The sequence below is a fragment of the Balaenoptera acutorostrata genome, chromosome 3 (assembly GCF_949987535.1).
Source record: "Balaenoptera acutorostrata chromosome 3, mBalAcu1.1, whole genome shotgun sequence".
Lineage (NCBI taxonomy): Eukaryota > Metazoa > Chordata > Mammalia > Artiodactyla > Balaenopteridae > Balaenoptera > Balaenoptera acutorostrata.
Window position 1 is genome coordinate 106,803,024 of NC_080066.1, and position 15,444 is coordinate 106,818,467.

Genomic DNA, 15,444 nt, shown 5'->3' on the forward strand with positions numbered 1-15,444 from the left:
GACGATAAGAAAGGAATAGTCTAGACTGATTCAGGTTCCTCTAGGGCAATGGCTAGATAGTGGTGCCATTTGCTGAGATAGGGAGCCATGAGAGCAGGTGCAGGATCACAGAAGAGATGATGACCTTCAATAGCTTGGCCATGATGCCACCAGTGCGCACATCTTTAGGCCCAGAGAGTGACCAAAGAGGAGCTGTTTGCAGTGGAGTGGGTATGAACAGAGTTTGGATGTAGGGACTGGAGGGAACAGTCCCAAATACATACACATGAGGTTGAGTCCAGGATGGAGCCTGGGTGGAAGAGATGAGGGTCAGCAGCAAGCCCAAGGCTGGAGGCCAGCTCTTTTGTCCCATTATGTTCCAGTAGAGAACTCTGAGAAATCTGAGAATTAGGGTTGTTTCTGCTGCAAATAGCAGAAGTCCACTTGACATTAGCTTGAGCAAGAGAAGAAATTTATTGACTCCTATACCCAGAATTAGGAATCTGTCACTCTCCATCCCTCAGCCTGCTTCCTCTGGGCTGGTTTCCATCTCAGGCAGGTTCCTGCTTTGCAGGGCCAAGCTGACACCCAGCAGCATCAGGCTTAGGTTCTACCAGCCCAGCAACCCCAGCAGGAGATCTCATTTTGAAAGTTGACAGAAAAAGCCCCAGAGAGAGACCTCATGCCCATTCCTGAACATTTCCACTGGCTGTGGCCAGAGTGACGGACACACAAATTGGCCAAGCTGAGAGCGCACTGGTAGGAGACCCACAAGACCACACAGACTGAGGAAGTGGTTCCCCAAAGGAACATCAGGGTGCTATTACCAGAAAGGGGGAGTGGATGCTGGGCCGATGCTTACCATAGCCACGTTGAGTTTGAGGTGCTATGGCCTTTGGAGCGATACCCATGGTCTCAAGCTGAAGAGAGATGTCTGGCTGGAGACATAACTTGAGAAATTACCAGAGGACTTTGTGGTGGTGGTTGGGTGGGGCAGATGCATTCTCCAGGGGAATGTGGAGAGAATGACCAGGCCAGAGGCCCAAAGAAGAGATTCTGGGGTGGAGAGACATCACCACTTCACGGTAAGGCAGAAGAGAGCCCTCATCACTGGGAGAAGAAACAGGGATTTGGGAGTTGGGGACTGAGGGAACCATGGCATTAGGGCCCTGGACAACAGAAGAGCCTGGGCTCAGAGCGCCCAAGCCCCGGGAAGCAGGGGGAGGCAATGCCCAGCCCCCGGCTTCTAGACTTCCAGCGCCCCGTGGGCTCCAGCCCATGGCTCCTCCCCTTGTTCTTAGCTTGTTTGTCACCCAAAGTCTCCCAGTCGCTCTCTCCCGGGAGCAAGAGTCCTCAAAGTTACATCATGTGCAGGGGGGCGAGGCGTAGCGGTGGGGCGGGGCCTCGGGGAGGAGGGAGCCGAGGAGAGGACCCAATCCTCCAATGGGAGACAAGGGTTTGGGGGCTAAGATGCAGGAGGTGGGGCCATGGCTGGGCTGACCTGGGGCTGGAGCACCCGGCGGAGAGAGGGTCGCGCCGGCCCTGCTGGGTCCCGCCCCTTCGCCCGCCCTCCTTCTTTTTAAGCGCCTCCTGCCTAGCCTGAGCTCCTGCTCTCTGCGCCGCGCTCCCTCCTTCCCCGCCTTCCTTGTCTCCCCGGCTCCGCTCCGTTCGCGTGGCCACCCCGCAACCCCCGCCCAGGTGCCATGGCCGCTGTGTACCGCCCCGGCCTGCGGTGAGTGACCCCCAGTCCGGGGCCGACCCGCACCTTCCGCCGCGCTTGCCCCCTCGGGGCTGCCATTTGCGTTCTCCTGCTCGCCCTCCTCTGCCTGGTTTCGCCTCCGAGGAGGAGGAGGCGGGCAGGTGGCGAGTGCGTCTGGATCCACGGCCTCTCGGGGCGTGCGTCTCGCTGGAGATCGGGGCGGCCTCAGCCACTCCGGGTCTCTCGGTTTCCGTCCCCACCCCACCCCTACCCCCCGCTTTGCTGGTCCCTGACCACACCGTCTCTCTCTGCCACCCTCAGAACTTCCTTTCCCCTCCTCGCTCGTCCTCGCTGGGCCCGCTTTCCGTGTCTCCTCCTTTGCTTTACAGATGCAGCGCTTGTGCCCCAGGTTGCGGTGAGGAGCAGTAGGGCCTTGGGGTCAAGGGTGCATGAGCCCCTGGGGATTGAGCTCAGAGCTCCCTAAAGAAGGTAGAAGGTAAACAGCCATTCCGCAGCCTCCCCACGACTGGATCCTGGCAGACGAACCTGGCGGGAAGCCCAGCACAGCCAGAGGGGCCTGGGGCCCGGGAAAGGAGGGCGGCAAGGTGGAAGAGGGGGCCAAGTTGCCTTCATTCTTACCTGGCTGGCTTCATCCCCTGTCCAGGACGGGAACCCCTAGGTCCTACTTGTCTGCCCTCTCCCCGTTTTCACAGCTTCCTGTCTTCCCTCTGTAGCCTCCCTTTTCAGCTTTTGTCCCAGGGTCTGAGCTGACCCTCTGTCTCTCCCACAGCTGGTTCCACTTGGCCAGCCCTTGTGGGTGGTCTCTGGAGAAGGGGAAAAGGAGAAGGTCCTACTCAGGAGGCTGGGGTGGGGGGAGTGGGGGAGGGAGCTTCCCAGGAGACTTCCTGAGCCAGCCTCCCTGCGGAGACAGGTTCTCCCCAAGGCTGTCTGCCTTTAAAATTAATGCTCGGGGGAAATTCCTCTCTGAGGGGGAACAGAACCAGGCCCCAGGAGGCTTCCACCTCTGCCCCTGGGGCCACACTGGGTTTCCACCCTGCCCTGCCCAGTGAAGCCACCCAGCTCCCACATTCACGGTCTGAGCGTCCTCCCTTCCCCAGGCTTATTCCCTGTGAGTCTGAGCGCCCTGCAGTCTAATGTTCCACCCCACCACCAAGAGCCAAAGTTCTAGGCATGTGTTCTCTAGGAAAGAGAGCCAAGGGAGGGACAGGGTCATGCAGTGCTGGGCACGTGGAGCACAGTTTCTGACCGGCAAGGCCCTGGCATTAAGAGGAAGACAGCTTCTCTCTCTTGACCTTTGCTCTCTCTGGGTCACTCCATCCTGCGTCCAGGCCAACTGGAGCAGACCTTACTTTTCCCTCTCCTAGGGGTGTGAAGGGACGGACTCCAGGGACCCTGTTCTAAGAATTGGGGCATGCACCCCAGCCAGTGACATTCTCCAACAGTCAGCCTTCCACACAGTTCAAAAATACCTACCCAGTGGCAGCACTTTATGCAATCCTTGTTGGCCCAGGTGGGCAACCGCAGATCCAGTGCCTGGAACCCTGACATCCAATCACCCACTCTCTGTGCAAGGGCCCAAATCTAGAAACCTGGGACTTACCATCTCAAAGACCTAGTCCTCTGCTTGAGGCTTTCACAGTCTTAACAGCATGCACATCAGAAGAAAAGAATGAAAACAGCTGCCTTTTTGACTTATAAAAACTATACTTGAGAATGAAAAGGACACCAGACACATGAAGCTGTCAACTGGGCACAGTTTACTGACATTTGGGCCATAGGACACCTGCTCACTTCCAAACATTGACCAGACATAGTAAAAAATTGGCATGAGCTAAGCCTACAATAACATCAGCATGCCTTATACATACAGCCACACAGCCAGGCATGTGTCGTTATGCTCATTTGGTGATACCTGTCCCTTGCTAATCAGGAGACACCCACACTAAGCCTCATAAAGGCCACAAGACAGACATGGCCTGAACCCATCTTCCTTACCTATTCCGACCTCATCATGGTGCCTGTTCAGACCTACTTTAGCACATCCCCAGCAGCCCAGCTTTCTGTCCCCTTACTTGCCCATCTTCCACGAGAACACCTGGCCCATTACTTCTCTGTTTCTTCTCTCGCAGGCTTAGATGGCATGGGCTGAGCCCCTGGGGCTGGCCCTCACGGCGCAGTATCCAGACCCTGCGAGTACTGAGTGGAGACCTGGGCCAGCTGCCTGCTAGGGTTCGAGACTTCGTGGAAAACAGTGCCCGCCTGTGCCAACCAGAGAACATCCACATCTGTGATGGGACCGAGGCAGAAAATACTGCCACGCTAACCCTGCTGGAACAGCAGGGACTCATCCGAAAGCTCCCAAAGTACAACAACTGGTAAGCCCTGAGCCCAGCAACCTGCGAGATGGGGGCAGCTGTGGGGACGGAGGCCACTTTGGGTTTACCAAGACGAAATCAAATTTAAGTAGACCATCCCAATGGAATGAGCGAGAATGGGAGCTTTGGAGGAAACAATCAGGAATTATTGGGATTGGTCTGTGTTTTTATGTTAAGTGAATAAGCTGATACAAATAAAAGCCTTTGCTTTTTTTTTTTTTTAACTTAAAAGTTCAGTGAGTTTTTGCCAGGACTGGGGCCAAGGGAACTACCCCTTAGACTGGGACAAAATCTGGAGGAAGCAACTGAGATGCAAATGGATGGGAAAAAATAAGGCCAACAGAAGACCTAGAGACAAAGTTGGACTTGAAAGGGTGGGTCTGGGATGAGGGAGATCTACTGGCCACTATCTTCTTGATATCCGCTCTCCCCCAGCTGGCTGGCCCGCACAGACCCCAAGGATGTGGCACGAGTAGAGAGCAAGACGGTGATTGTAACTCCTTCTCAACGGGACACGGTGCCCCTCCCGGCTGGCGGGGCCCGTGGGCAGCTGGGCAACTGGATGTCCCCAGCTGAGTTCCAGCAAGCCGTGGATGAGAGGTTTCCAGGCTGCATGCAAGGTAACCAGGGCAGGGACACAGAGGCAGGGGCACTGAAGGAATAAACAGGTTGGAACCCTTCAGCCAGGTGGCGTTTTCCTCCACAGGCCGAACCATGTATGTGCTGCCATTCAGCATGGGTCCCGTGGGCTCCCCACTGTCCCGCATCGGAGTGCAGCTCACGGACTCCGCCTACGTGGTGGCAAGCATGCGGATTATGACCCGGCTGGGGACGCCTGTGCTTCAGGCCCTGGGAGATGGCGACTTTGTCAAGTGTCTGCACTCCGTGGGCCAGCCCCTGACTGGGCAAGGTGAGCACCTGCTCTGCCCGGGGCGAGGGTGGGGGTACACAGAGGCCTGCTTGTACTCAGAGGGAATCCCGCATCCTACCTATCCTGATTAGTGAGATACTGAATTCCCAAGAGCTAGGGCAGCAGTGCGCTGGGGGTGAGGCTGAGTTGGCAAAGCAGTTTGCTCAAGATTGAGAAGAGTGAATTATCCACGTCCAAGAATAGGGGCATGGGAGCTGATACATATTATGAGGTAGGAGGCCTTAGCTACTCATTGACACCACCACTGCTGCCGAGTGTCTTTCCTGCCACCCCCTGATCCCTCCGGCCCCTGACACCCCAGTGCCTGATGCCCCTGCCAGCAGCTCCATGACCCCATTGTCCCCAGGGGAGCCGGTGAGCCAGTGGCCATGCAACCCAGAGAAAACCCTGATTGGCCACGTGCCCGACGAGCGGGAGATCGTCTCCTTCGGCAGCGGCTATGGTGGCAACTCCCTGCTGGGCAAGAAGTGCTTTGCCCTTCGCATCGCCTCTCGGCTGGCCCGGGATGAGGGCTGGCTGGCGGAGCACATGCTGGTGAGGGCCTGGTGAGGATCTGGGCAGCTTCGGGGGGCAGGCCAAGGGCGGGGCCTGGCCAGTCAGCCTCAGCCTCGCCTCTCCACTGCCAGGTGCCCAACTGGCGGACCAGGGACTCTGCGCAAATGCCCGAAGCTTTGGCCCGAGGCTGCTGAATGTCGGGGGCGGGGGTGGGCTTCCCCTTGCTGCCACCCCAGGCCCTGTAGCAAGGCAGTGCACCTGTTTCATGAATAAACATTGGTCCTCCCTGTTGACCCCTAGCTGTCCTTCCCATGCAGACCATGCCTAACCTCTGGTGACCTCTTCCTTGCTCCCTCTCCCCACCTGGCAGATCCTGGGTATCACCAACCCTGCGGGGAAGAAGCGCTATGTGGCAGCTGCCTTCCCCAGCGCCTGTGGCAAGACAAACCTGGCCATGATGCGGCCGGCACTGCCAGGCTGGAGAGTGGAGTGTGTGGGGGATGACATCGCCTGGATGAGGTTTGACAGTGATGGTGAGAGGCCCTTGGATCGTACTCGCTGCTCTGGTTCTTACCAGAGTGTAGGATTCTCGCCTCCGCTGCTCAGGGTGAACTTTGTCAGTGAGAACCTTCTCCTGAACAACCACCCCTCCCCCATGCCTCCTGGCAGCCCAGCTGCCCTGGAGACGCCAAAACCTTTCCCCTCAGATCTAGGGTCCAGCTCAGGGCAGGGAGGGGCTGAGCAGGACCTTCCGAGGCTGAACCTCTCGACTCTTCCTGGTTAGTCCTTCCGTTTTTTCACTTTTCCTCCTGACAGGTCGACTCCGGGCCATCAACCCTGAGAATGGCTTCTTTGGGGTGGCCCCTGGCACCTCTGCCACCACCAATCCTAATGCCATGGCCACAATCCAGAGTAACACCCTTTTCACCAACGTGGCTGAGACCAGCGATGGCGGCGTATACTGGGAGGGCATTGACCAGCCTCTTTCACCTGGCGTCACCGTGACCTCCTGGCTGGGCAAACCCTGGAAACCTGGTATGGGGCCGGGGGGCGCGGGGTGTAAGTCAGCCCCCAGGGCTCAGCACCTTGATGATGTAAAAGCCTTTTCCTCAACCTGCAGCCATCTGCCAGGACCTCTGGGACTCAAAGGGAGTTACGCAACCCGAAGCAAGATCTCAGTTCACGTCCCAGTTCAGTTTGTGGCCTGGCTGAGTCGCTTAACCTCCTGAGCTTCAGTTTCCCCATCACATGAATGGGGGTAGTTATCATAGTACCTATCTCATAAGGTGTTGGAGGGTTAAATTAAATAATGCATGCAAAGGATTCAACATAGTGCCGAATACGTAGTAAATTCTCAATTAATATAAGCTGGATATTTTTTTAAAGGGGGGGTGTCTTGGAAATTATTACAGAAAGAATTGGACTCAAAGCACAGTCATAAAGTTTGACCCATTAGGAAGGAAGAAGCCTGCCCCTCCAACACATACACCCCAATCTTTCCGAACAAAATCAGACCAGCTCTTTAGCCTCTCCTAGAAGCTAGTTTCTCAACCCTGTCATTACTCCCTTGTGCCCTGCAGCCTGCCCCTTCCTCCAGCCCTGCACTCTGGACCTTCAGCTTTCAGTGGCCTTTGGCATTCCGCGAGCCCAGACCTAGGGGTGGGAGCAAAGAGGAGCCTAGCAGGGGAGGGTGGCCTGTGGTCACTGAAGCCTACATTCAAGTTTTTCAGGCTGGCTTAGCAGTCACCCCCCTCATTTAATCATCCTTCATTTTCTCTAACACCATCATTAAGCCCTCCTTAGCCTCCCCACCCAACTGAGAAATCCAAGAAACTTTCGTATTTCGCCACAGGCTAGTTGCCCAACCCTTTCATCACCTCTGGATTCAGGGGTGTAACGAGGGCATGTTGTGCCCAGCTTCAGTTCTCAGAATAATACCTTGTGCTAGGTCCTCAACTGGGGGCTGATGAAAGTGCAAGAGAGAAGCATAAGGATGGTTCTTACATGAAAGTGGAGGCAGGAGCTGGGGGTCAGAGGAGGGCGGGGGCGCTGGCTCCGTGACTTCCTTGCCCTCCAGGTCCAACCAGTAACCTCTGGCAGAGAAAGCACTGTGTCCATTCAGGGCCCCCGTGATGGTGCTTTATACATAGGCCACTGACTCAGTCCCAACTCCTCTCCAGACACCTGAAGGGGCCAAATGACCTGGGCTCCTCAGGTTATGACTGCCCAGGTTATGTCCTCATCTGAATTCTTCAAGCCCTATCACTCCAGCCGGGTCTGAGCAGACCCAGGGAAACCACCAAAACCCCGCTAGCTTTAAAATCAGTTCCGGTTCGCATTCTGATAGCTCAGGAGATTCTGTCTTCCGCTATTTGCTGATGGAAAGTCAGTTGTCTCTAAACTGAAGAAACAACACAACGACAACAAAGACAATAGCAAAGAAGAAAGTCGGTTGTCTGAAATACTGATCTGTCTCAGTTTTTGCTTTAGGTTTGAGTGTTTATTTAAATAATAATCCCATAAATTAAAAGAAGAGTTCCTGGGGGAAAATTTCCATTATAACCCTATGCCAATATTTAACCCCATTCCCTTGAGCACTGCTCAGTGCCAAGTGGCTGTAGCTTGGCATAAACATTAGTGTCCTGCTAAACACCAATTCCTCTCTCGCTCTTTTCTCCCATAGCTCAGCTGGCAGTACCATTATGGATAAATAACCTGATCTTCAGGGGAGATGTCCTGGCTCCCTTCTCCCTGCTCCTTACCAACCTCCAACCCGAGATTGTGGGGAGCTGATGAGGCAAAAAGAAACTGTGCAAGAGTGTCTGCAAATGTCTGTGTGTATTGGGGGTGGATGTGCCCTTGGAAGTGATAGTATTTGTATTTGCTCTGCCAGGTGACAAGGAGCCCTGTGCACATCCCAATTCTCGCTTTTGTGCCCCGGCTCGCCAGTGCCCCATCATAGACCCCGCCTGGGAGGCCCCTGAGGGTGTCCCCATTGACGCCATTATCTTTGGAGGCCGCAGACCCAAAGGTAAACGTCGTGTGGGCTCCATGCCATCTGGGTTAAGGGTTGGGCTCTCTGTCAGGGCCCGCCTCCCTCTTGTACTTAAAGCTCAGACAGCCTAAGCCTGGATCGCCAACTACAGCTGTCTGCCTCTAGAGCACCCGCCTGGAGAATGCAAAATCGAGGTGGAGTGGGGAGGCATGGGGTTTGAACATGGGCAGCTGAGGTCCTAGGAGAGAGAGAGTAAGAGTCAAGATCACCAGAAGGGATGGAGTGATCGTACAAAGATAAGGGCTGCCTTTGACCATGTGCACTGGTGTCCCAGGAGTCCCCCTGGTATATGAGGCCTTCAACTGGCGCCACGGGGTGTTTGTGGGCAGCGCCATGCGCTCGGAGGCCACTGCCGCGGCTGAACACAAAGGTGAGTTCCACTCCTGTGTGCCCAGCTTGCCTCTTCTCTCCCTTCCTGAACCAGACCTTCCTCCTGCCCACCCCTTCCCACACGTATATCTTTTCCCCATTCCCTTCCCCTCACCCTGTCTCGAGGATGTTCCAGAACCGCCAACATTTCACAGCTTCCTCCGGCTGGAGGCGGGGTACCTTTCTCTTCTCCAGTAAGAAGGGAGGTTCCTTACCCATCCTGCTCCCCTCCCCAGGGAAGGTCATCATGCACGACCCATTTGCCATGCGGCCCTTTTTTGGCTACAACTTTGGGCGCTACCTTGAACACTGGCTGAGCATGGAGGGCCTCAAAGGGGCCCGGCTGCCCCGCATCTTCCATGTCAACTGGTTCCGGCGCGATGAGGCAGGCCACTTCCTGTGGCCAGGATTTGGAGAGAATGCTCGGGTGCTAGACTGGATCTGCCGGCGGCTAGAGGGGGAGGACAGTGCCCAAGAAACGCCCATTGGGCTGGTGCCAAAGGAAGGTGCCTTGGATCTCAGCGGCCTGGGAGCCATAGACACCACCCAGCTGTTCTCGCTCCCCAAGGACTTCTGGGAACAGGAGGTTCGTGACATTCGGAGCTACCTGACAGAGCAGGTCAACCAGGATCTGCCCAAGGAGGTGGTGGCTGAGCTGGAGGCCCTGGAGGGACGTGTGCGCAGAATGTGACCTGAGGCTACAGCTAGCGAGAGAGCATGCCCGCCGCCCCCCCCCCCCCCCCGCCACACCCGCTCCAACCCTCCCAGGGATAAGCGAGCTACCAGACTTGCGGAAAATATGAGCAACTTGACATAACTATCATCTTCTGGGTGCCATGAGACCAGGCCACAGACCTTCCCCCACATGCTGCCCAATAATGAGATGCTCATTTATTTAATATAACATCTGTGCTGTTTTCATTTCCTGCCTGTCTTCACAGGCTTCCCTTTAACACCAATCTCACCATCTTCTTCCAACCCTTCCAAGTAGCTGGTGTCCCAGTGCAGCCTGGCCTGGCACAGCCTGGTGGTATAAGGACCTGTCTCACAGGCATCTCTACCACCGAGCCACTGAGTAGGAATTGCTGGGAGAAAGCAGTAACTACTCATGTCCTGAGGTCTTAAAAAGGTGGGGCCTCTGTGAGCTGCTCAGTACAGCCTCCAGGCCTAAAATTCCCAGTCTCCCATCAGAGACACAGAAGCCTCTATAACCCCACTCACCAGTGAAGCAGTTCCATTGTCAAACCTGTTCTTCCTCCTGCCTGACCTGAAATTGGGACCCGCAAAGTATTCATGAAAGCTTATTCAATATTAAGGCAGCTTCCATAGTACCTTCTGTGTGCCAGGTGCTGTTCAGGGGTGTCAGCTGAGAATAACTTCACCCGTGATCTGGATCAGGCTGAGTGAATGTATAAACTGAGATGGGTACGAGGGAAGTATGTACCCAGAAAATCAGGACAAATTTTAACAAAATAAAAATTACCATTTTAAAAATGGGAATAATAAAACGGAGAATTCCCTCAGAAGAAAACACTGGAGGAGGAAACACCAAGTGTTCTCATAGAAAACAGCCAATAACCAGTTATAATGTGTAAGAGCAGAAAAGAATCTAAAGGTCAGAGTGGATCACATGCTAAAACACAGCAGTGGAGTCCACTGCACTTAAAAATATCTAGCCAAATCCTCAGCTTCATAAATAGCATGTGATAACTGAAACAATATGATCAGAGGCAGCATAGTGTAGATGTTAGGCACCTAGTAGACTCAGGCCAGGGGTGCCTCTCAGTTTCTTCAGCTGTAAAATGGGGATGTGCCTACATCTAACAGTGTTGTTTGGATTAAGAGTCAGTGAAGCCAGGCACTCAGAACTATGCCTGACAAGGAATAACCATTGAATATATGTTAGCTGTCCTCACCTTTCCGCTCTACACTGATTAGAGTGGGCCCTGTAGGCATATGTTATACATTGCTGGCTCCACAGTTTAAGAGGAAAACAAGCAATGTAAATACAATTTAGAGGAGAAAGAAAAATAGGTTTGGAAATAAGTCCTTCCTGGTAAGAGGCAGGGAACTGGGGTTCCAGACACCTCTCTGGTAAGTAAATGCACAGGGGGTAGGAAGGTGTTAGCCTTAAAAATGATTTTGGGGACTTCCCTGGTGGTCCAGTCGTTAAGACTCCGCGCTTCCACGGCAGGGGGCACGGGTTCGATCCCTGGTCGGGGAACTAAGGTCCTGCATGCCGCGTGGCACAACCAAAAAAAAAAAAGAAAAGATTTTGTTTCTCCAAAGAAGACATACAGCTTACAGCTGGCCAACAGGCACATGAAAAAGTGCTCAACTTCACTAATTATTAGAGAAATGCAAACGAAACTACAATGGGGTAACACCTCATACCGGTTAGAATGGCTATTATCAAAAAGTCTACAAACAATAAATGCTGGAGAGGGTGTGGAGAAAAAAGAACCCTCCTACACTATTGGTAGGAATATAAATTGGTGCAGCCACTATGGAGAACAGTATGGAAGCTCCTTAAAAAACTAAAAATAGAGTTACCATATGATCCAGCAATCCCACTCCTGGGCATATATCCAGAGAAAACTAGAATTCAAAAAGATACAGGCACCCCAGTGTTCATTGCAGCACTATTTACAATAGCCAAGACATGGAAGCAGGGGCTTCCCTGGTGGTGCAGTGGTTGAGAATCCGCCTGCCAATGCAGGGGACACGGGTTCGAGCCCTGGTCTGGGAAGATCCCACATGCCACGGAGCAACTGGGCCCGTGAGCCACAACTACTGAGCCTGTGCATCTGGAGCCTGTGCTCCGCAACGAGAGGCCGCGATAGTGAGAGGCCCGCGCACCGCGATGAAGAGTGGCCCCACTTGCCGCAATTAGAGAAAGCCCTCGCACAGAAATGAAGACCCAACACAGCCAAAAATAAATAAACAAATAAATAAAAAATTTAAAAAAAAAACAAAAACATGGAAGGAACCTAAATGTCCATCAACAGATGAATGGAGAAAAGATGTGGCACATATATACAATGGAATATTAGCCATAAAAAAGAATGAAGTAATGCCATTTGCAGCAACATGGATGGACCTAGAGATTATCATACTAAGTGAAGTAAGTCAGACAGAGAAACACAAACATTGTATAATACCGCTTATATGTGGAATCTGAAAAAAAAAAAAAAGATACAAATGAACTTATTTACAAAACAGAAATAGACCCACACACAGAAAACTTATGGTTACCAAAGGGTAAGGTTGGGGAGTAGGGGGGAAGGGATAAATAAGGAGGATGGGATTAACATATACACACTACTATATATAAAATACATAACCAACAAGGACCTACTGTATAGCACAGGGAACTATACTCAATATTTTGTAATAACCTATAAAAGAAAAGAGTCTGAAAAAGAATACACACACACGTGTCTGAATCGCTGTGCTGTACACCCGAAACTAACACAACATTGTAAATCAACTACACCTCAATTTAAAAAAAAAAAAAAAAAAGTCTGGAAAAACCCCAGTAAAAATGATTCTGTCAGTTAGAATAAAACTGGGCTCCATGCCCTGCAGCTCCAGATAAATGATAAAATATAGTTAACACATTTTAGTTAACCTTTTTATTTCAAAATAAAACACAGATAAAGAAGACCATACAAAACAAAAGTATAGCTTAATAAGCTAATATAAATGGAACAACCTTGAAACCATTACCCAGAAAAAGAAACAACTTTGCCAAACAAACACTAAAAGCCCCCCCACCCCCTTGCCATGCTCCTCATCTTCATCACAGCCCCTCCTTCCTGGTGGAAATGGACACCATGGTTCATGATAGTCACATCCTTGTTTTTTTTTTTCTTTTCCCCTGGAGTTGTATTACCCAAATCCAGATCCCTAGACATTATAGTTTAGTCTTGCACATTTAAGAAAAATTTATATGCCCTTTAAGTCACTTTCAATCTGCAGGTTCCCCCTCCACTCTTTAATTTTCCTTCAGTTTAACCATTGAAGAATCCAGGCCTAGATGCTCAATGCCTAGATTCATTCATTTATTAGGGATTTCAAAACAGCTCTACTCAAACTCTGTCATAATAGTTGGAATAATTTTACAAAGGGACACTCCTTTTATCTTCTATTTCATTACTCAAAGGTACAGTTTATATAAGAACAGCAAGTAACTGCTTGATTCTTTTCCTTTATTTATCATCTTCAAAATAATGATTTGGCTTCATATCATTTTTCAAAAAGATGACCAATTAGTAACACACACACACACCCATTATGAACTCATGGCTTTAAACATACTTAATGTTTATTAAATTATCCTTATAATGCTCAAATTATCCCATCTTTGGCCATAAGCTTGGCTCCTGAGTCCTTTTGACATTACCCTGATAATGTTTACTGGCTTCTTTGCGACCTGGAATGGTAAGTTGTTCCATGCTCATCTTGTACATTTCCTACCCCAGACCTGGAATCAACCATTACCCCAAGCTCTGGTTTCTTTCCATGGGAAATGGTATTTTAAGATTTAGGTGGTAGGAGTGTTTATTGCTACTAGATTGTTTCTAGATCTTTTCAGTGAATAGGGGTAGGAAGATAAAACACCTCATGAGTTCATACTGATAGTTCCTATTCAAACTCAGGGCTAAAGGGTTTTTAACTTCTATATCACACCTGTAACTCCTATCACCACACAAAAAAATCTGGTTCCCAAGGACATAGGAGACAAGAGTATTAGAAATCCCATAATCACTCAATTTCTTTATAGTCAACACATTTTAAGTCCTGGGCAAATTAGCATACTTCCCCCGTTCCTTCTACATCGAACATGCTGCAAGAAGATAAGTTATAAACACACGTCATCCGTCACTTCGGAAAACAGAACTTTCCCTTGTGTTGCCTGAAGCTGTACACGTGTCCCAGGAGCTCTGTGCAGTCACCAGGCTGGGAGCTGGGACTGGGGAGAGAGAGCACAGGGGTAGCCAGAGAAAGAAAAATTTGCTTTCCTTCTCTCCTCTCAAGCTCAGCCCGCCCCCTGGTGGAGATGCTAATGAGCCGGGAACAGCCCAAGGCAGGTCAGATGGGAAGTCAACTAGCTGACATGTACAGAGCAGTTACTAGAACCAGTCCTAAAATGGGTGCTAAAGGTAGAAAACCTCTCTGTGGCTTCAAGTGGCTTTAAGTGTAGCTGGGGAGAGTGGAGGCTGCCCAAATGAAAAGCACTTACAAATTGTCACCAAGCAACATGCCAAATTTCAAAATCATGAGAGGGAAGGCCAATAAAGTTTATCAAAATGACTTCATTATTTTTAAAGAAACGCCATTGTCTTTCAATGAAACACATAGTATAGCCTAACATATAAAAGCTCATATACATTTTTTAAATAATGTAAGTCACAAGTGATATATCAACTTCATAGGCTTAAAAATCTTTTTTACATTCAAAAATCAACCAATGGGTCCAGAGATGAAATCCTATATTCTTTAGCATTTGATGTTAAAGACTCGCTTTGGCCATAAAACCTTAGATTTTTCTTTTTAACACTTACCATGACTTTTAAATGTCTTATTCAATAGTATACAAATTCCATGTTTCAAAGGCTTGAATTTAGATTTTATTCAGTTTTAAACTGCATTTGTAAAGTAAAAGGATTTGTAAGCTAAGGAGGAGAAGAGGAAAGAGGTTAATTTAAAAATGAGTTAAGGGCTTCCATGGTGGCGCAGTGGTTAAGAATCCGCCTGCCAATGCAAGGGACACGGGTTCGAGCCCTGGTCTGGGAAGATCCCACATGCTGCAGAGTAACTAAGCCCGTGTGCCACAACTACTGAGCCTGAGCTCTAGAGCCTGCAAGCCACAACTACTGAGCCCACGTGCCACAACTACTGAGCCCACGTGCCACAACTACTGAGCCCACTTGCCACAACTACTGAAGCCCACGCGCCTAGAGCCCATGCTCTGCAACAAGAGAAGCCACGACAATGAGAAGCCCGCGCACTGCAACGAAGAGTAGACCCCGCTAGCCGCAACTAGCGAAAACCCGCGTGCAGCAATGAAGACCCAACGCAGCCAAAAATAAATAATTTATTTTAAAAATTTTAAAATAAATAATAAAAATGAGTTAAGATGAGTTTAACAGAAGTTTTTGTTTTCTGTGGACTTCAGGTGGTCGAATTGTGTTAACCATGATGCTTTGTTCATATTGTATCTTTGTCATTAGTTCATGCAAGGCCTTCTCCATTTTATTATTTGTTTAATGATGTAATAAGCCCAGGTATTTTTATACTTTTTAAATGCAAATTTAAACCATATTGTTTTTTTCATCCACCACATGTCACCAGAAGAACTACCACCTTTTTTAAACCTAAAAATGTAACTTGCACAATTTCCCACAGTGTAAAAATAGAAGACTACATCATTTTAATGGCTACCTGGCATTTTTGTCTACCATATGGACCATCATTTATTTAACCAATCCCATCCCGTAGCAGTGCGTTTGGATCT

General features: G+C 50.4%; 1 protein-coding gene across 1 annotated transcript; it reads left to right on the forward strand.

The window, feature by feature from the left end:
* Positions 1-1,553: 1,553 nt before the first annotated feature.
* On the forward strand, positions 1,554-9,828 carry PCK2 (phosphoenolpyruvate carboxykinase 2, mitochondrial). The gene is made up of 10 exons (XM_007180598.3): positions 1,554-1,711; positions 3,829-4,074; positions 4,510-4,694; positions 4,781-4,984; positions 5,352-5,539; positions 5,871-6,033; positions 6,317-6,535; positions 8,394-8,531; positions 8,830-8,925; positions 9,161-9,828. The coding sequence occupies exons 1-10, from the start codon at positions 1,683-1,685 to the stop codon at positions 9,613-9,615; spliced, it is 1,923 nt and encodes a 640-aa protein (XP_007180660.1). The 5' UTR covers positions 1,554-1,682; the 3' UTR covers positions 9,616-9,828.
* The last annotated feature ends 5,616 nt before the right edge of the window (positions 9,829-15,444 follow it).

Bases quoted from the DNA above. Each gene is read 5' to 3' on its own strand.
- PCK2 (XM_007180598.3), top strand. From the start codon at position 1,683: ATGGCCGCTGTGTACCGCCCCGGCCTGCG. The intron at 4,985-5,351 runs GTGAGCACCTGC...CATTGTCCCCAG, and splicing joins CCAGCCCCTGACTGGGCAAG to GGGAGCCGGTGAGCCAGTGG. The intron at 6,034-6,316 runs GTGAGAGGCCCT...TCCTCCTGACAG, and splicing joins GATGAGGTTTGACAGTGATG to GTCGACTCCGGGCCATCAAC.